Here is a 22,363-nt window from a genome sequence, read left to right on the forward strand (position 1 = left end):
CGCTTGTACCTTGTCACGTGCCACGTACAATTAGAATGTCACAGATTTCAATGAGAATAACAGTATAAGGGAACATTACGATAAATTAGAATTTCAACGATTCAATGTGAATATCAACGGAGAAGGCTAATAATGGGTGAAACGGGAACCGATATAATATTGTGTTTGCTCGATAATCAACCTGGAAAACGTTTCTGACTCGTGCTAATAAGTTCAGCATTAGCATCAAGCGAACATGTGTCCCACAAACCTTAACTACACAGGTTTGAATTGCAATTATCGACCTGTATAAAGTAGAGAGTCATTTGTTTCTCTATCGAGTTAATTAATATGTGTCGTATCTAAATATTTCTTTACAGAGTAGACAGAATATTTCAACGATTGAATTAAAATTTTAGTATTTTAAAAATAGTATTTTTTAATGTTAATTCTTGTGTACGATTCTTTCTATTTTGATTGCGAGTAATTATGCTAGGGCCAATCGAACGTGTAGAGAGTTGACTTCTTCTGAGATCACAGCAACCAAATTATACCTACATTAACCTAATTAAATATATGCGTAATCCTAAGTTTTTACGCGCAACATACATTTCTTTTCGTAGCACCGAAATTTTTTAGCTCGTATGGTACTAATTAAAACTGATCAATCGGATAATCGTCCAATGATTATATTAAAATCTTAATTCAAAAAGGGAACTGATGATAAGACGATTCGTGGTTTGGTCGATTCCTTTTTCACCGATGGAAAACATAAAAGAAAGCGGGTGTTGTCCTAGTCTCTTAATTATCACGACCCTGATAAGGTATTTTCTAAAACAAACGCGAGTTGCGGAGTATGACGTTGTCGCTTTCACTCTAAATCCGTCGCCCCTACGCATCTGCCAGGTGAGGATCGTAAATCTATTTAGATTTACTAATTCTAACTATTACTAAACTATTTTTTAATTAGAACGAGGATCGTAATTTAACAATTCCTTGATATCCCAACGAACTCATCAGTATTTCTCGATGCGAAGTAGCAATCAAATCTTATCTGAAATAGAATCCTTCTCAACGAAACACGAATGAATAGATTCCCACTTTCTTTTATGGTTAAAATGTCGAGAAATGACGTCGACAGATGTAGATAGATAAAATTACCGTTAAAAGCGTTTTAGTGCCAAAAATAATAGTTAGCGTTTAAAATTTATAACTTTTTAAATCGTACATTAGTCTCGTATAAAACTGTGATTATGTGTAATTTGCACCATTATTTAACATTTAACCCTATATTGGTATTTTGTTTTTCGGGAATCTCGAACGACACTCGGCTGTCCAAAATTCTGAAGAAAATTAAAATACGTTTAGATATGTACAATAGTTCAGTATTACAATAGATATTTAAGAAAAGGTTTAAGGAGCTTTACTCTTGCAATTATTTTCTTATATAGCAACAAGACAAAGTTTTAGGGATTTATGAAACTCAAAATAAACATGTTTTCTAAACAAACTTTTAAAAATTATATTTATTTAAGGTATACGAGTCTCAGAAATTGTTATGTACATACAATAAGATCTTGTCTTGTCCTGTTGTAAGCAATATATGTCAGTGCATAGTTTTTTTAGAAAGTAAAGAAGTTATCTAAATAAATGAAATTTATATATATGAAACACGTTGCTGTAATCGTAAAAGATTTCGGTGTGACATCACAGAGTAGTTAATTTCCTACAACACGTTACGATATCTCTTTTTCGATTATTCGTTTTTTGAAAAAAATATGTTCGAACTTGGAGAATAAAATATTTCAGCGAGAAAGCAAAGTTACACAATTAGTACAACGATGTCATTTCATTTAATCGTCAATTCGAAAATTCGAATGTCCGCGTTGGTGGTCGGTGGCTTGTGGTAGCACGATGGGAAACGCAAGTATACCTATACTTCAAGGAGGGAGTAGAGCACCGATATGGGAGGAGTTCCTTCGAGTTCTCTCTCCGTTGAGAGACTGCAAGGAGCAGAGGTGGCCTCTGCTCACCTGAGGATTTCAGGTGGCAGTCGCCCTGCTGAGTTGTTCAGCGACGGGTATCTCGTAAACACTCTGTGATCCACAGAATTCCCGCGAGTTCTCAGTTGAGTTCTCGTTCCATTCTGCATAACAATTTTATCATGCCGGACTCTTGCGCTCGTTCTAATAAGTACGATACTGAAACATTCGAGGTACACGCGTTTTTCACGGTTAGTTTCACCTATTATCGATGATTTCCACTTGATAGCTTCTAACTCTTTTAGAAGCATTATTTGTCCACTTGCTTTCGAAGTACGTCATTGTCTAGCAGCAAAATTATTAATTGATATTTCCATTTTGAACGTTCCATCGTAACGATTATCTAGTCGGACTATAAGGGATCATTTAGGGCAGATATTAAGAAAACATTGGAAATGATCGATCGAGTAATTCGTTCGATAATTCACCTAATTCACTAACTGTAGCTGTTGAAATTCGGACGTAAAACAATTAGATGCGGATACGAAACACGATGTTTATATCGAGTCAAAAGAAAGTGAACACTTCGAGAAAGAGTGATTTATCACGCGACAGAGAATTATATCTTATATTCGATTGAAAAGTCTGTTCGTACAATCTTAATAAGGTAATTCGTGTACAGCGCGTTGATTAGGTTTTACATTTTAACGGACTCGCCAAACCTCTTTCGATTATCCAAATGTCAGATTGACACGCATCTTTGTGCACAATAAAGTTCAAACGAATGTCCGTCATTTATATCTTATCGTTAGTGTAAAATTATAGTTGAATTTAACAAAGTGGCTAATAAAATTAAATAAGCTAAAAAGTAACGTGTTTTTAGTGCGAAGCCGGTGAAGTGCGGGAAATAATAAATCGTTGATTAAATCGACAAATATGTTTCACTGTGTAACAAAATCGTAATAACCTTGAGACAAGTGTGTATAATAAATTTTCAAGCATCGGCAAGCCATTGTATCCTGAAGAAAATAGTGCAGCGAGAAATAAACAAAAAAAAAAAAACGAGGTTGTATTGTGTACAAAATGTTCTGGGCGAAATTTACGAGTTAATGGAGTATCTCACAAAGTTTTCGTAAAAATCGATTTATTTTTACAATAATACCGTAATACACGATGATATCGTGAACATGGATCAAAGGACGTCGAGGTATTGGTTGATACGCACAAATTTTTATTGCAGCAATGAAAAAGATTGTATCCGTGATAATCAAACCAACGTTTATGCAAATTAGTATTTTTATGAACATAATTAAATAAAGAAAATGTAAAATCTTTTAAGTACCAGGTGAAAACCATAGATTCAAAACATGATAAGTCTTTTATGGGAGAGCAATTTTAAAATTCAATATTTTGTCAGCCAATGATACATCAAAAGTACCTTTACATTTGGTTTAAAACATTTAATTTAAGAAGTAATTCATAAATTATAACTGATACATCGTTGTTCAAAATTATTCTCTGTCAGCTTTTTTTAACTCTGCCTTTTTTTTTAGCCATTTTCGATTCAATTGTATTTTTCTAATATTAGAAAATATTTAAGTGCAAAACATATTATTCCTGACGTACATGTTCTCTTGTTTCAATTTTAAGACAAACATTTTTTAAAAACATGCAAGATCTTGTTTTGTTTTTTAAAACAAAAAAAAAAAAAAAATTGAAATATAAAAATTCAACGATTGCAAAAGAGTTAACAGATGTATCAAAGAAACGTTAATAATCATTAGCTGTTCTTTATCAAAAGACAAGGTATCGTGTTATACTAATCTGAGTTATGTTTCGTTATATAGTAGGACATTCGTTCTAACTTATCTCCGCATTTATCTACGCACAAAAATTTACATTATCCATGTATCTACCAAAAAATCGTGTTGTATGTCATATTTTGCCGCATCTAACGAGTAAAACGCAGACCGTTATTTCGATAAGTAAATCGGCAATAATTTTATTATGTTATGATTCGTTATCGAAGTATTATCATACTAATGCTTCATTAATCATTGATTTTTTCGAACTTTTTAGGTCAAACATGTAGACGATTCAGCGTCAAACTAAATGATTTTAATTTGAATAACCACCTCAAAATATTTGATATTTATTGTATTTGATAGTAATATTTCAAAATAATGAAGATGAACTGCTCTGTATCTACATATGTTATTCTCAAAAGTTCTGTATCGCGTATGCAAAGTATGTACATTTTCCACAAATTCGGAAGTGCAAAATCGTATTTCCATAAAGTGTATTCGATAGATTTTTTCAATTTCCTGGATTAAACAAACGTGAAGGCAGTATCTCCGCTTGCCAAAGGCACCGATATGAACCGGCACTGTTATCGCGATAATAATTAAACAAAATATCAAGGCTAGCGGATCATTCTTCTAAATCACTCGGCAATGACAAGCAACTCGAATCGTCTATAAATCTGTCTCTCGATACCGTTCATTTGACAGGCGAGCATTTGTTTATTTCTATGCGATGGCGCAAACGCAGCAGTTGACTGGATATTAAAACGAGAATCCAAAACTAATTATAAAGCTCGAGGACTCGAAAGTTCAGAGGTTAAAAAGTTTAACAATCTGAAAGTTAAGAGGCGTAGGGATCCAAGAGTCTGCAAATCCAAGAATTTATATCTAAAAATGTAAAAATCTAACAATCTAAAACTCGCCAGATTCATAACTCCAAAAACATAAAGACTCGCGAGCCCAAAAATTGTAATACTCAAAAGTTTGAAAATCAAATCTAAAAATTCGATAATTCTTCGATGCAAAAGTCTCCAGAATATTAACACGCAAAAGTTTAAAAATTCAACAAACCTAAGAACTTAAGAGTGTACAAATTTCTAGCCTCGTTAGTTCAGTGATTCAAAAACTCAAGAATAAAAAGGTCCAAAAATTCAGATGTTCAAGAATTTAAGACAACTTAAAAACCCACGAATTTCATTCTCTTCGTTAACTGAAAAGAAATCAATATTTTCGTACTACGAGTTAGCAGTAAATAGATAAGAGTTGTTCTTAACACTGAGGTGTTTATATGATGGGTGTAAGTAGCACGTTCATCTTAATGTTACAATATTAATGGTACAAGCGTATTTTTATTTACAATCGATAAACGCGCTCAAAATGGTTCCAGCGGTACTGGAATCGCAAGTGGCTCGAGCAACTTTGTTCAATCACACGTATGACAATGACAAGCCGTTCAACGTGCTGCACGCTTCGCTCGGAGTGTTATCTTATATAGGATATCAATTCCTTAGCCACAAAGTAATTTCACAGTACAGTAGCATGAACCGTGGTTCACGCAAAACCGCTAGTTTAATAAACTGTAATAAAGGAGCTCGTCAATTTCTGCTGTTATAATATGAGGCGATATATCGCACTTCTAAAATCATTGAACAATTTGTTTCTTTGTACGTGGATAACAGCTTATAAACGAGTGACATATTTATTGTCATCTGTGATATGTACAGGATCTCCCAAAGATAGATGTCCATATTTTTAAAATCCTCCCATTTCTTTGCTAAACGATATAATAAATCTTGAAATTGAAGTTCTTGTTTCAGACATATAATTGGATCTTAAAATACTTTTGTTAGATATCGAATTAAATAGAATGTATTTTCAATTTTACTTTCCTATCTTAAAAATAAAATTGGGCGGGAGATGTCGATGTTCTTGAATGTCTTGTCTTTAAATTCTATAGAATAGTTTGCAGAAAGTTTCGAAGATAAGAGATCGGTTGAAAGTTCAAGAAAAAGAGGCAGACTGTTAACTTCTTGGAAAGTTCCTGTATGAAAAATGATGCACGAGTAAAAAGTTACACGGAGAAAGATAAACTTGACGAAAGCTGCTAGATAATCGAATTACTTCGGAAGCTTCATCTACAAGTTTTAGAATTCTTCTCTTTCTCTTGTAGCTACGCTGGCTACGTTGGACATCGATGGTTGGAATTGTCTCTATGATAATTAATTTCTATTTATAACGAAACACCGAAGGACTCTGATAAGCTAGCGCCGATCCGTTTTCATCATGTGGACACGTGTTTTATGGAAATCAGTGTACTTGAATGCAACATGCACATATAAATTCGACGAAATGAAATCGGACCTTGACTGATGTATATAACTATTTAAACGAAGGACATATTTGGCAAATAAAGCGTGATATTATGAAGAGAAGTTGAAACACGTGGCGATTCTTCGAACTGCTTTATAGCGACTGAAGAGTACCGCAAGTAGTGTGTCATCGCTATCAAGTTGGAGCATGATGGGAGAGGTGATCAGGGTTTCTGGGAGGGCACCGGATGTCGGGGAATTCCTCAAGGAGGCGATGCTGTCCCAAAGATTCGCCGATGTAGCTCTCTGTTGTACTGGCGGACAAAGATTTTTGGCGCATCGTTTGGTTCTCTCTGCGGCCAGCCCTTATTTGCAGGTTGGTGCTCTGTTTTTTATTCTTTGTAAATTTACCAGCTAAATGGAATGATTACTTTTACGCAAAATGGACATTTATAACGATGGCAGAAAAAAATTAAATAATTCGGAACGGAACATACATTGGCATTAATTTTATGTAAGTATCTGTGTGCATCGGTTTATTTTTATACAATGAGTTATAGAAGAATATTTATACTCTCGCAATTGTTAAATTTAAATAATAAATTCTTTTCATCTCGCGACTTACTGTATAGATGAGAAAATCCATCGATCGAAACATGCAAAAGTGTAACGTTCTATTTTAAATTATTTAATTTCGCCCTCTAACGAGTCTTAATTTGCAATCGTTAAATGCCGCAAAATATCGCGAATCTCAGTTGTTTGGGATCTTAAGTTACGGACTTGGACGTTAATTTAGTCTGGTGATTTAAAATGATCCATTTCCTAAATCTATGCAAAATTAAGAGGAGTGAATGAATATTATTTTCTTTATTATTGCGAATTTGAAAAAATTACGATTAAGTTTTTGTCTCGCACTGGTTTATTAATTAAAATACTTGGTCGTGTATGCCTTCATTTTGGACATACGTGTGAAATACAGGATAAAAATAGAAAATCTATTCAGGCCTTGTTTTATAAAAGTTTTTGTTTCGCGATAATTTAATGCTAATAAGCGACTACATAGTAGCACCATCTAGTCACATTAAATTCATCCGTAATAAGAAACATCAATCATTCGTATGTGTATGTACAATCGTGTGCCAACCGCTAAAAAACGAAGGAAGAAACGCGGTATACGTAATACCACCGATCAAAGGAAATATGACATATGACTTCCTGTTGTCCGTTTATCAAACAGTGAAAATATCATTCCAAATATGTCGTTACAACCGAGTACCTATTTACAATGTAACTAATAGGAACAAGTTAATAGTTAATTTCTGTTTAAAGATATTTAAGAAACGTGCCAATCATTAATCATAATACATCCCAGTTCGGTAATAATAAAGACACGAATAGAGGATAGTGAATGAAGGTAAATAGCGAAAGCGAATTGAAATTAATTTTTTCCCATCATTTTACCAATTAAAAAATCTCTCTTCATTTAATTAATAGTAATTTGACTTCTACTGTATTTTTCCTGTCACTTTAAACGCTTCAAATAGTCTAATATTCGAAAGACAGAATTTAAGGCATTTACGTTTAATCGTCGTTAAAATTACAGAGTACGAGATCAGCGATTAGTTGACGAGATTATCGATGCAACAAAACGCGTAGAACGCAATAAACTAAATTGCGGATGACTATGAATGTTAAATATAGCATTAAAAAGCACATCACATTTACTCTCGTAAAACATGTAGAATCGATAGTGAGTTTTTAGTACGTCGTATATTATTTACGTTACAATTTGTATTCCACGAAATATGACAAATATACCACGCTTTTTAATAATCTTTTAATTATATAACAACTTTCTACTTAAGTTTTATTTCTTTTATTGTATTTTACGAAATTGTGCATTTGCGTAGATATCCTCATTCTATTGATGTTGATACATATGTTTTTCACAGTAGAGAGGAGCCGACAATTAGCCAATAGAAATGCTAGAAAATAGAAAAGAAATGTTGCCAGGTGTTTTATCAAAAAGATACATATTGATTATAAACCAGTTCGTCTGAATGCGATTCCACTATCACTGTATGTGTGCGTATTTTTGCAACGACTCAAGAATAATTAATAAAACGATATCTAAACACGGTATAGGCGGCCAGAAAATCCATAGAACGCTTATTAATCAAACATTAAGCAGAGGATAATTAACAAGCATTTGGATGTTAACAAGACCAGATAAAACAATTGAATTACGACGGAATAAAATCGATTTATTTATACGTCATAAAGATGAAGATTACAGTTCCTATCATATTAATTTAACGAGCACGCATTAAAATAATTGCCTCGATAAGTAGCGATTCGAAACATAGACAGAAACTAATTTCCGTGGTGGAAGAGCTAATCCATCTATCACTTTTCGTATTACCGCGATATTAAGTGATTTTAATATAGTAAAATCGAGTTGAAATTGAAGGATGGATGATATCGAGCTATTAAATTTTAATACCAATGTATACCAACGCTTCTGGGCATAATTAAATCAATATACTAACTTATTATAAATTGCCATCCTTTTTTTTTAAAGTTTAAATTATATTTAATCAATCTCCAATGACAGATTTATTTCATTTCCTATAATAATACACGAAGTGTTACAGAGATTTCGATCGCTTCGTTTTTCTTTCTCAATATCTTGTATTTCATCGAACTTTAATCTATCTATGTCGCGTTACATAATCCCCATAGCTCTATTCCACATGTTTGTAAAGTTTCTCCTCGTCGACGAAGGTACAATTTTCTGGTAATCGTTTTCAGTCCGATTGCTCGCCGGTAAACGCCAGAGGACGTGCCTTAAAAATTACATCTTGCAAATCTCCACTGTGAAAGGTTCCCGACGCACGCGCGATACCATTTCGTCTCGTTTTTCTTTTTTTTTATTTCATTCTCTTTTTCTTTTCTCTTCGACGTAAAAACACGCCCTCGTGATAACGAATATCGTTGTCTGGACGCCGCTAATTTCGAATTTCATGTTTAACCGGTCGATAATGAATACTATTTACGGAATCTGTTTTCTTCCATTACCATCTTTGTCGCCCGACTGATTGCCATATTACACACCTTGTTACGACTTCTGTTACGTCGATGACAAACCTTAGATAATTAAACATTTCGTTTTACACTAGATTTGAAGTTTTCTCCACGCCGCTATGGACACCGTTCAATGTCACGCTTCCTGATTCGATCCATTTCCAGACAGGCAACACCAAAATCTGGTGGAACGTGTTTCACGTTTGAAATAATTGACCAGACGGTATGGGAACGTGACGGGATTGGTGACAGTTTAGATGGAATCTAATGCACAGCTGCGTGGACAGCAAGTCATTTCGCAATCAACAACGAGGAAAACGATGTTACTTAATTTATAAAAGATTACACGATTACGTATCTCTTATCGTCTTTTCATCAAGATGGATGTTAAAAAAAATTAATATGTTAATGGCAAATAATTCTGTCGTTAATGTTTGACATTAATATTAGAAATTTTGATATGAAATAAACGAAGTACTCGCTTGATTTAAGAAGCTTATTTCAATCGTGAAGAACCTTTATTTTAAACTACGAGTAATTAGTATGCATATTTTCCACCAGTTAATTGCAGTGTAACGTTTTGAGATACGTCTTGAAAGAAATAGCTCGATGACATTTATAGGCGTGCACTCATCTTGAAAATACGGCTCGATATTCGTGGGTCAGCGCACCCTAATGATTTCATTTACCGTTTCGGTCTCCTGAAAAGAGCACGAGAGAGCTTCTAGCACGTAGGACGCACTGTATGCGTTATGCGAGTTGATGCATGCTAAACGCCGTCGCTTGATCCTCCAGATAGAAGCTTACGGGACCATTAAAATACTTGCACGCAGCTATTTTATAGCAGTTGATTCACTATATTCCCAAGATAGTACAACGTTCTCGCCTCTAGGGTGGATTGTCATAAACAACTTTTACGTACACGTGTGTGTTTTCGCTTGAAAAGAATGACGATGCCTCGTGTTCGTAGGATACCGCTCTTTTTTTTGTGTACAATCTTTTGTGAATATTAGATGAACTTGATCTTTTCGTAACTATGGCCTATGATATATATATATATATATACACCTTATACACGAATTGAGATCACTAGACTCATTGTTCGAATTTATACCACATACATATTCCACTGTTAAGAGGTCCATTTCTAAGATTTTCAAATCTCGTTTACAAAATTTGTTTCCTTTTGGAATATACATTTGTTTAGTTATTTATTTTGAGACTATTATATTCATTTTATCTTTCTTTCTTCTTCAGTCTCATTCTTTCTTCCTTTTACGTTTCTTCCCATCCTGTTTCTACTCCGCCTTTACTCTCTCTTTAAAAGATGTAAAAATTCTTATGTTCACGGAAGCACAATGTATATTTACGCTTCTTCGCTAGAAATATTTCTTATAACATAACGTTCACGTCTAATAAATTATCGAGGTATTTTTTTCTTATCAATTTGTCAAGGCGAAATTCGCGAATATTTATTCTCGCAAATTCAAATTAGTTGACACTGTTCCCATTAGAGAGGAAGAATAAGATGTTACGAATTTCTATGTAAGCACGTAGTCGCATAGATATGTCCTTAATTACATCATATTTTAAATAAAGAGCTACTATAGTTTCCATGAAATTTATCTTTTTTCGGAAAAATATATAAAAACGGATACTTGCTTGAAAATCAATGAAAAGTAAACAAATAGTTGAAGATAAATAATATAGCTGTCTTATATTCGATAAATCGACTTGCTTGTAATTCGTCAGGAATGAATTAGTGATTGACCCTTCAATCGTGGAAAATATCGACGCGATAAAACGTGTGAGTTTATTTTCGATTGGGGCCGAAAATTTAAAATTAAAATCAGATGGTCGTGCCAGGTGGTCGCTTAACGTCCCGTACAACTAATGGCGTTTGTGCAAAGCATCTTAACGGTATATATTGTAAAACGTGATATGAATTCGTGATAAAACGTTCTTCTATTATAGTAGCATGTGTCGAAGTACATATTTCGATTTATGTAAATTACCGCTTATCCGTTTGATAAAACGATGCTAAACGACTATACAAGTTTTGTATAAAAATGGATGTTATACACTGACAGGAGAATAATGGCTGCGTCAAATATCTAAATTACCATTCTCTAAAAATATGTTCGTATTTCTAGGTTTTCGTGTCTGTTTGTATGTAATCGTTCGTTACACTATTTTCTACCGAAGAGGTGCTTTCTAAAAAGAACAAACATTCGCTGCGGAATTTCGTAAAACTCGAGTGATTAAGTAACAAACTGAAAGTAAAACAATTTAATATCTTATTAGGTATATAAAAATGGTTTGGAAATATCGATTCGCATCTCGGCTTTCTCGCAACTTATTATGTAAAATTGTGATTGATTTCTAATTGTAACGACCGAGATGCGACGACGCGACGTCGGCAATTAGGTATTTGATAATAAATCTTGCCTCGATTTTCAGATCTCATATTTTTTATGTATTATGCTAATATACAACTGCATTCAGTACAATAATTTATCATAGAAGAACACTTAAGATTAAGCGCGGATAATAAAATGATCCAGAAACTGCACTTTGCTACATGTAGGAATATACTTTCAACTGGTTAACTCGACGACTATTAAGATGAATATACGAGATTATGTTATTACATTCTCCCGGCCTTACTCGTGTCATTTTTTAATAACAAAGTCATCGATCTGAATTTGATCTGAAATTTCGCTATATTTTCAAAGCTTCTCTTTTAAAGAAGAACGTAATCGTACGTGTCCCAATTTGCTTTTGGGCTCGGGAATATTTATCACAAATCACGACTGTCTAAAATCTAAATTATTCTATAGTTCTTTAAGCTTTAATATATTAGCTTGTCCGAGAAGAGGCTTTCTTTTACAGACACGTCTTTTACAACAACGCATCCTTATACAAACATGAAACCTAATCCGTCGAACGTTGTGATCTTTATTTTGATGGAACAAAATGGGTCATACGTAATTCGATAAAATAATATAAAACGGAAAATGTTGTGTACCCATTATTTCCTTATAAAACGAAAGAAACTTTTCGGACGACCTAATATTACGAATAATCGTCAAAATATTTCAATTCTTTCATTTAATAAAAAATACTATTATTTTTCGTTACAGTTTTGTAGATACTTTTTATACCATCTTAAGTACTTTTAAGTATAGCAAACGATACATAATATCCATATTTATCTACGGAATTTTGTTAGAAATTTCCGAACATTTATGAGTTTATGCAATAATGTGTTCTAATATTTTAAACGATTCAGATTTATCTATTAGAATTTTCCTTGATTTTGCCTGCACCACGAAGTTAAATTCACGGTATAAACTACAAGCACTGTCAAGATTTTTTATCACAACAGTATTACAAATAGGTTCAATTTCCTTTCTAATGTTACACACTTATTAGTAAAATAAACGTGGTTGGTACTTTGCTATGTTGAAAGAGTATTCTTAATTGTTTCTAGTAATAATTATTCACAAATCAAACATCTCGGACCCGCAAGGTTGGAAACGCTAATCTTGAAGATTCTTCTTCTTCTTCTACTTCTTCTCGAAGATACGTATCTCTATCTGTATATCGTGCTTGAAACATTGTTACAATATAGATAACGTGACGATAAGGTTTATGGTTGTGCATTTCATTAAATCGCCTACATAGTAACCTCGGTTTGTTACACACGAAAGAAAGTATCTGATCTGAACGTGACAAGTCTATAACGTGTAAATACTTAAGTACCAAGTACTAATCCTCGGTAATTATTTAGAAAGCTGCCGCCATTGATGATTCTTTAATAAATACGTTGTTGGCTGCATGATTCTACACAGCTTTTCTTATATATGTAATCGCCGCTCGGTCTTAGTTTCCGAGATATTTGCAAAAGACTGTCGGTACCATTACAATGAATTCTGCCTATAATTGTGCGTGCGTGACCGCAGTGTACTTTAACATTGATTGTCGGCCAGATAAAATAACCTTGACATTAACGGTTGACCTAAACCTAATTTTTTTCTTCTGTTTATATTTATATTATATTAACGCACAATGCTGTCACGGACGTACAATTATTGGCAGAATTTGCTATAGTGGTAGTGACAGTTTTTTACAAATATGTCGAAAACTAAAATAGTTCGGCGATAATACGGAAAACGTTCGAAATATCGATTTCTATAGCATATTAAAAAATCATCGAAATACAAAGACTGCAGCTTTCTAAGTAATTATCCTATTCTGTACGGTGAACAGACGAAGAATCTCATCGAAAGAGCTGGTTTAATCTAATCGAAAGTGGAGCAATGTCATGAATAAAATCTACATTCCTGAATCTGTTGATATCGAGTTAATTTCCACTAATTACCGTATCTGATCGTGTCGTTAGCGTAGCGTTCGAAACGTTAGAAATGCAGCGGAGTTGGTGACTAGATCAAATACACTTACGGTTAACGAAGCTGAGTAACACGTACCTGTTTCTCTGATATTTGCTATAATATATGAGCCGTTTAATGCAGAAGTGATGTAGGCAAAAAAAGTTAAGTCCTATTAAAATCGACAATGAGGAATAAAATAAGAATTTTATAAAGGATCGAGCGGGCGATTTTCACTTATTTTGCTATCAATCAATTGGTACTAACGAAGATATCTCTACGCTACCTCTGCATAAAGCGGAATGCAGGTTACGTTTTCGAGATGTGCTATTAAGCCAAATAGACAAAAAATGTTGTATTGTATGAAATCTTGGAGGTATCTCGTTATTACTTTCGTTCGTTTTATTTAATAGGATTTTTATAGCAATTTATATACCGAAGTAAAATCTTGCGGCATTTCTTGAAATGTTTCTACAAAATAGCCAGATCTATCGATTATTTACTATTTATAGTGGTAAAAATAATTTTGACGAGCACGTATTATTCTAATTATTTAGAGGAATTTTTCGAGTTGAACAAAAGTGTAATTTGGTATTACAACGAATCCATAGTTTCGTTCACCTGAAAAACAGCAACACTTTTCCAAATCATAATTCATTACACATACAAATAATAAGAAAATTCCATACACTGTATTATTTTTCACATACTCTTATATACCTCTATAAAATAGAGAATAAATATTACAGAAAACGTTAAAAAGTGAGTTGGACTTATAACTCTATCCGGCAATATATCATTGTCACAAAAATCTTCCCCGATAGTCCTCGTTTTAATAGTCCTTATTTATAGCAAGTCGGAGGAAATGTGTTAGCTCGTCGTTTTAATTGCGACGCAGATTAATGGAACAATTATTTTTAAAATATTCGTGGAATTCCCAGGTGTTTCGCCCGTATTATTCAGACAAAAACGAATTAGTCAGCGACAGAATGGAATAATAACAAAAAAGAAGAGGATGAAAGGAGAACAGGATCACGGGTTAGTCAATTTTGTATCCGTTTGAAAATTGTGGGATTCCTTGGAGTACGAAATCGATCGTCGATCTTTCTCCATCTGTGTGCTTGTCCCTTCGTCGTTCGAGCCGACGCATCAACTGGTTACGCATCAAAGAAAAGTTTGCCGCGGTTCTCTAATGACTGCCATTACTTACGTCGTGTTATCGTTCGCAGTTCTATCTTGATAGAAAATTGGTGTAATAATTATGCGTCTCGTGGTACGTTCAAAGAAAGCTGTTGATATCTGGTGATTTATCTCTTAAAGTTATTCTACCGTGAAGAACGGGTGTTAAAATCCCTGGGAAGTTTCAGTTAATTTTTCTTACTACAAATTGCTGCAATATTTGCCAATGAACTATTTCTGATGCTATATTTATATCCGAATAAAATATCTCACGATGCAATTTCGTTTATACATTCGGCAATAGATAGATAGATATACTTTTCCCTCCTTTTTCGTGAGTTTTAACATCGTATCAATTACTGTACATAAGTATGGCCGTAGAACTTTTTACGTAGCAGTAAACCTTTAATACAGGATAGAAAATATCTGATACAATCAATCTCAATTACTTTTGTTGTTAGAAAAGCGATTAAAGTTTTTTGTTTTGCATGTTGGTTTCTTAATATGTATTTAATGAAGCATTTAATGTGATATATGTATACGACCATGAGTTACCTACGTTTAGTTTTAACCAGTTATTTCAGCCATTGATCTTTATGAATTCTAACATATATCTGTAATACATATCTTATAGAAAATATGTTGTACATTCATTCGCATTGTAATTTGCGTTTTCTTATATAAATTGAGCTATTCTCATTAAATAAATTGAAAGAAAATTTTTGTATTAATAAGTCAAATAACGAAATTTTTTTTATTTTCACGTAGAAAAGTAAAAATGGCATGAAAATAGTATGTCTGTTTTTAAAAATGTAACATGTACTTAATAGAATTAATCCATTCGCGTTTAAAGTTGTTTCGCGGACTGATTTTTGTTCAAATTAGTAGTCGAGATAGATATTTGCATTTTCGCATTATAAACATCCGCACGCAATTTACAACAAAATTAATAAACTGCTTTGATACTAAAATATCGGTGATGGTAATATTCAGTCGCGAACGAAAAGCTGGTGAGCGTCAATTACATAGAATTATGCGTAAGTTTCCAGCAAAACCATCTTAAATTAGTAACTGTAAAAACGTTGCAAAAAAATCTTGTAAATCAATGAACGCAAATGCAATGAGAGTAAAAATTGCGTAACGTTTTTATCAAGTCACATGTCAGTAATTTGTTAGTAGCGCCGTTATACTGGGCACCATACGAATCTTTAGTCACATCTTTAGTTACATCTCTTCTATAGTAATATAAATATATTTTATCGCTGAGTTATTACTTTTTAATATTCGATTATCCCTGTTTCAAAGTAATTTATGGAAACACCGGAAGCTCTTCAGCAATCACTGTAAACTATAGTGACTATAGTATACATGGTGAATAAGTTCTATAATGTTAGTATGTAAACCGCTCTATAGCGTTAGTATGTTCTCTGTTAATTCGGAATGCATGATAGTTGTGCGTTTTTCTATCCTCAAGATTTATGATCCCAGATAACGTCCACGTCGTTGAACATTTTGCATTGCGCGTAGACGTAGATCGCGATCCAGGCAAACCATTTGGAGAACTCGCGTTGATTCCATTTATGCGTCCGGTTGCATAGAAGGAAGCATAGTGGCACGTTTTAATCGCCTTGAACGAGAATATCGATACTCATTTCGCTCTCGTTTCGTTAGAAGAAAGACGAAGTTTCGGAGAACGGTTTTCACAGAGTCATATCAGTGAATGAAATTATGAGGTGAAGTTGGTATCTCGATGGAAATTCATTGAAATATCTTTAGTAACAACTAGAATCTCTTTATATGAAATTCTAATTGTAAGTATTTCAAGTTTGAAGTACAACGTTTTTAAGTAATTTCACGCGAATTTATGTCAGATGAGAGTAGAAATTATATTTTCAAGCAACTTCATTTTTCTATGAAATTTATATCTATCTATGATCTTTATACATAAAGTCTCACAAAGTCTCTCTCTCTCTCTTTTAATGGACGAGAGATTAGAATTTTAATTAACCTTCTGATAGAAAATTATTTTCTTAATCTACGATCAAAGTGAAGTGTGATGCTTACTGAAAAGAGCAACAATCTAGTTAAAAAGGACTTTGATCAGTGTCTCGCAATAACTATATTGGATACTTAAATGAAACTTATAATAAAAACGAATTAAAGTAAACTAAGACATAAACTTAATAATTCATCGAGGAAAAACATCGTTGTAAGATCTTAGTGGCCATCTAAATTTATTCCAAACAACGAACAAGATTATTAAAACGGAATTATTAAAACTGTACAAAAATAACTAGGATATCAAATCATCCGTGACCTTTTCCCAGAGCCGAAAGAGGTCTCCGCGACGCACACGCGGAATTTAAATTCTCGATCTGGAGAACGGCGTAACACGCCGTGTCACAGTGAACCTCGACAAGTTGGCCAGCAAAAATTTCACATTCGTTCACATTCACGTTGCCCATAAATATCTTTGGCCCTCTTTGAATAACCCAGCTCGTCGTTCTGTTTTCAGGAAGTGTTGCTGGCGCACAGTAGAACGTCGATGCATTGCGAGCCCATCACAGTGATCCTGGCCGGGGTAGAGGCACCAGAATTGGCGGCGATCCTCGGTTTCGTGTATACAGGAAGCGCGACGGTACCTCGTCCTCGTCTGAATGCGTTTCTACACGCGGCCGAAGCCCTCCACATTAGACTTCCGCCGGTGCCTGTCGTGATGACTTGCACGCAGGCTGACTGCAAGCAGGAAGACATCAAGGACGTGAAGATCAGTCCAAAGTACCTTCAGTGCGACCAGTATCCGCGCTGTGACCGCTGGTGCCGTCCACGTAGGAATCAAGATGGAGATTCCGCGGGCAAGGAGGAATCCTATCCGGCGATCGAGTCCTTGCAAACCGCAAGAGAAATCAGACCGCTTCCTGAATCGATGAACTTTGCCGGATCGAGATACGGACCAAGACCAAGTAGATATTGCTCTACAACGTGGCCCGTTGCTCCTTTCCCGAGCGCGGCTCAAGAAAAGACTATTCACGGTCTAGATCAGCGTATGGATAAGGACAAGTTGAATCAGACAGATGTCAGCCGGTATCAACCGATCAGCGTGGTTCCTAGGATCGATAGGATTGGCGACGTAGCCAGTGCACACTCGGAAAATCCGTTTGTCGGTTGCGATTCTTCTGAAAAAGCTCGTCAGCAGGAATTTTGCTTTTCCAGGAGCTTGTACGATCTTCGTAGCATGCAATTGGATCCACTCGAGGCGAGAATGAAAGGTGACCATGATCGTTTCCAAGCTACGAACGAAGAAGATACCTCCGGGAGAAATTTATCTACATACGGTAGCTGTTTCGAGCAAGAGAGGATTCCTGCTGATCGTCTCAGTGTAATTCGTTCTCGAATCGATCCCTGTCAAGGTAAAACTGTAGCTCTACAGTTACCTGCAAGTACCAGATCGTACGAAAATTTGGACGTTGGTGAAGATTTGACTTGTCGTGATCACTGTTTCGTCTGGAAATCGCCGAGAAGACAAGTGGCTAATAGAGTCATAGCCTCGCCGTGGAAGCAAACTGTCAGGCCTTACCATTTGCCCAAGTTACAGCCGATAGTCCTTCAGCCCCACGTCGACGATGCCGTAAGTTTTTCATGCAGTCTTCCGTATGATAATTTTGCTCTTTATATGTTACCTTAGACGAATAGACGTTGCGAAAAGTTCTTAGAGAAGATTGCGAGTTTGTTAGGCAAGGAAAATCGTGTAGCAAGAGACGTTAATTGCGAGTATCTAGCATGTAACCGATACTTAGGCGAACTACATGATAATTCTTTGAGACTGAAGAAATGCCAGGTACCTGGGAATCTATCTGTCTATCGTGGCGTTAACATAAGCAGTCGTATTCTCACCCACGATTGATACAGTATGTTCGAACAGCAATGTAACTGTACAAAGTACAATTACTTGGGAAGCAAGTGGTAATTTTCGTTGTGGAGATACTTGAGGAGCATTTAAATGGCTGCCGTGGCATCCATTAGCGTGATACAAATTGAATAAGTATTCTGGAAACATCTCGTATAGCTGGGAGGTAGACACGAAGCGGGATTTCTGTTTCAAGGTGCCCATTACATTCAGCTGTGGTATTCCTTTCAGAAGATTATTTATCTCGTAAACTAATCGCTCTCTGAATATCCGATTGCACGATCTGGATGCGTTCCAGTTATAGAAAAAATAAACGGTAATTTGTAATATCTGCGACCATAGATGTTTTTGAGTATCTACTAAACGAATCTAGGCCGTGAACAATTATCGACCAATTATTTCCTCGAATCGCGACCGAGTTTGGAAGAAAGTAAAGGGGAAGACGCTAGATATACCCAATCTTCGATCGTCGTATCTTCAGTTTCATTATTCTTCAGACTCGCGATAATTTGAAAAGCATATTTTTCAACTGGACTATCAACTACGAAATTTCTAAGCTGATTAATCGAGTTCTTGGGTCAAATACAATAAATATCGAGTCTGCTTATTTTTATGGTAGGGTAATTACAAGGTAATTACAGTTAGGGCAATCGATCAGGCTCTCTGTCGTCGTGTTTTGCTACGATTATAGAGATCGAATCTAATACGTTCGTTTCCTCTTTTTTCTTTAGTTTACAAGATATAACAGTTTTGAGATTTTTCCTCCGGTCGACTGTTCCGTCTCTGTTGGAACATATTTCCTTTCACCGCTTTCATGAAAATTGGAGCAATGCCTCTGATATACAGAGAAGATCGAGAAAATATTATTGAAAATTCGGCACGATCCAGTAACTCGAGGAGTTTTTCGTAACACATCGGATTTTCAATTGCACAAGCCTCGATGAATTTGTTCGGTCGATTATCGACCAGATACAATTACCGATTCCGTTCTGTGCCTTCATATTGTTACATCACGTCGCATACACGGATCTCGGCAGATCGAGTTACTAATCTTGCTCGGTAGCAATCGCTATCCTTTCGTACAGAAAGTGACTTGTTTACCATGGCTTTTGATCAAGAACGAGAGACTAGGCGATCTCATCTTTCGAGATTCCTTGCCATATGGCGATATTACCACAGAGGCGATATTACTACACAAAATTAATTTCAGATTAATTCCTTGTTCATTTATGTACTATTTATGATAAGTATTTTGTATCGTTATATAGGGAGTACGCGATTAAGTTAATAATTTTAATTTTTTGTTTTCTTCAAGCTTTCGAGGACTTTAAAATGATATTGCACCGAATAATCGATTCCACCGCATTCCTGAATATTTTTCAATTTGTTCAACTTGCCCGTTTTAAAGTATGCTTTCCTTATTGTTAAATTATATCGTCGGTATCGGCATTAAATATATAGAAGCAATATTATGTCCATCAGATACGATACCATCGTCAGATTTGACACAAAAAATAAAATTCATCGGACAGGAAATGGAAATGATTCGATCCAATGATTGGACAGAGGTAAAATCTTAACGAGTCATGAGACTTATCTTCGTTTACGAGATTGGAAATGTCAGTAGTCCGGTTTAGCTAAGTTGTGTAGCGAAAGATTAACGAGTGAAAATATTTGCATTATTCTTCCGCCATGACTGTTGTGTGTTACCGGCAGCATAAGTCGCTTCAAAGGCTAATTAGGCAGAACCTATGTAGGCATATTGAACGCGTGAAACATTCTAACTCTTCTCCAGCCTTCCCGTAATTATTTTCCAGAATTATCGCGTACCCGGGCCGTTAATTTTGCAAATTAAACAGTCCATTAAGGAAATAGGATTCTTCGTAGTTTCGTCGTAAAATCAGCTAACCATTTAATTTACTTTTATTTCTCTTTTACGCTCTACCCCCTTTTTCCCCTTTCCTTCGATTTGCAAATCTTTACTGTGAAATCACTCGTTCGGCATTCCGCTCTTTTGCTTCTCTTCCTCCATCTCCCTCTCGCGTTTGATGATCTCTCGAACATGCTCGGGTCATTGCATAACATTCACCCGTCTGTACTGCTCGAGATCGTCCCCGTTTCAGGTATAAAACACTTATGGAAAGTCCGCGAACAGTTCGTACGCCTTAGACGTTTTAAATATATTCAGCCATTTGTCTCTTCGCGACTGTATTAAATTTTAGCTTTATTGAATGTTCCCCGGAGTCCGATTTCTTCCCTAATGTGTTTTCCAGTCTAACTAAATAATACACTGCGTTCCAAAGTATCAGGCCGCTGCTTTAATTGTCAGCATATCTTCTCGGCCGTTAACGGTGGAAAAGAGATTACGTCGTACGTTTCTTAGAAACTGCGAAATCAATCCAAGCGATCTTTAATGTAGATATAGGTTTCCTTTTCGCAAAGATTCTATATCTTTTTAATTTAACCGAAATTAACCATGGTAGGCAAGCGATCGTATAAAGATTCTTTAAAGATCCTTTGAAGATTAAATTTAAACTAATTCCCGTTCGAATCGTTTTACTCGTAAGATACTTAACGATACCTGAGCCTACACTTTTGGACGATACTATATATTCTATATGATCGGTTCAACTTTATTGCAAGCATCTAGGCGAGCACGTTACCATCCTTAATACCAGACCAGTGTCTGGCAATTGAATTTGCAACAAACGCACACGCGATCCTACGATCAGAGCAAACTGTTCTCAGTGAATTAGATATGCGCATGCCGAGCATATAAAATATTGGTTATTCCAAATCATTTAGTTAAAATGTTAATCCACTCGGTAGTTCTGCCGATCCGCGCAAATCCTGTTTCTCGTTTCATGACTGAAATCGTTATCTACCGTATCAATCGTAAAGAAAGGATGTTTCATCGCTGGTGTGCAAGTAGAGCAGAAATTGTTTTGAACTGTCAAGCCGTTGTCTGGCATTTGAATCGATTCATATCGACAAAATGAAACTAGGCCGCCGTTAAACGTTATCAAATAATTAACTATATTGTCCGTCAATTCGATCGAACATGTTAAGTTAGTCAGAAACAGTTTCGAATCACCTTGAGTGGGTTAAGAATGCTGTTGTTTTGCGTGTTCATCCATACATTTACATCGCTGCGATAAAGCACAATCGACGAAACTTGTTATCTTGATGCAGAATACAGGAAGAAAAAGTAACGAGGAATGTAAATTATTGATATTTCAGATTTTTCTGACAGTTCAATTCGTAGAATGTTTCGAAAAAAGGAAAAATGCTTCATTGAACGATGATCGTATCGTTTCATTAAGATAACTAGAAAATTTTGTCGCTTTTGTTTTTTGAAATGGTGAAAGTAAATCGTTCCAATTGGAATTTGTATTAGAGTTCGATATATTGCTCGCGTTATTTATGATTGTCATCCATTTTGTTTCGTAATTTATTTATTTCGTTGCTGCTGGATTTTTCATTTTTATTAATACAATACTTTTTTTGTATTTCTACAGTTCGATTCTTGGTGTTGAATATCTTCTCCGTCGAGATGTTTCTAACGCAGTTTTAAACGAACTGTCAACTAATCAACCGTGTAAAAAAGGTGAAAGGATTAAATTTTTCTCTTTGTCTCTCGTACAAAATGTAGCGTCTAAGACTCACTTTGTTGTAGAACAATCTATCGATCAAATTTCCAGTAGCAGTTCATTTCTCTTCAAGTAATTTT

At 35.0% G+C, this 22,363-nt stretch overlaps 1 protein-coding gene across 3 annotated transcripts in view; it reads left to right on the forward strand.

Moving 5' to 3' along the window:
- The window catches only part of LOC100644526, a 30,287-nt gene that overhangs the window by 2,449 nt on the left and 5,475 nt on the right, over positions 1–22,363 (forward strand). Inside the window, exons 1-3 of one of the 3 annotated variants that reach the window (XM_048408361.1) lie at positions 1,646–2,212; positions 5,934–6,448; positions 17,242–18,354. In XM_048408361.1, coding sequence (XP_048264318.1) covers positions 6,281–6,448; positions 17,242–18,354 — 1,281 coding nt within the window. In that variant the 5' untranslated portion in view covers positions 1,646–2,212; positions 5,934–6,280. Of the gene's footprint in view, positions 1–1,645; positions 2,213–5,933; positions 6,449–17,241; positions 18,355–22,363 lie in introns of those variants that run through there. The other 2 variants (XM_048408363.1, XM_048408362.1) reach the window with 2 other exon arrangements.

Source organism: Bombus terrestris, chromosome 9 (genome assembly GCF_910591885.1).
Source record: "Bombus terrestris chromosome 9, iyBomTerr1.2, whole genome shotgun sequence".
Classification (NCBI taxonomy): Eukaryota; Metazoa; Arthropoda; class Insecta; order Hymenoptera; family Apidae; genus Bombus; species Bombus terrestris.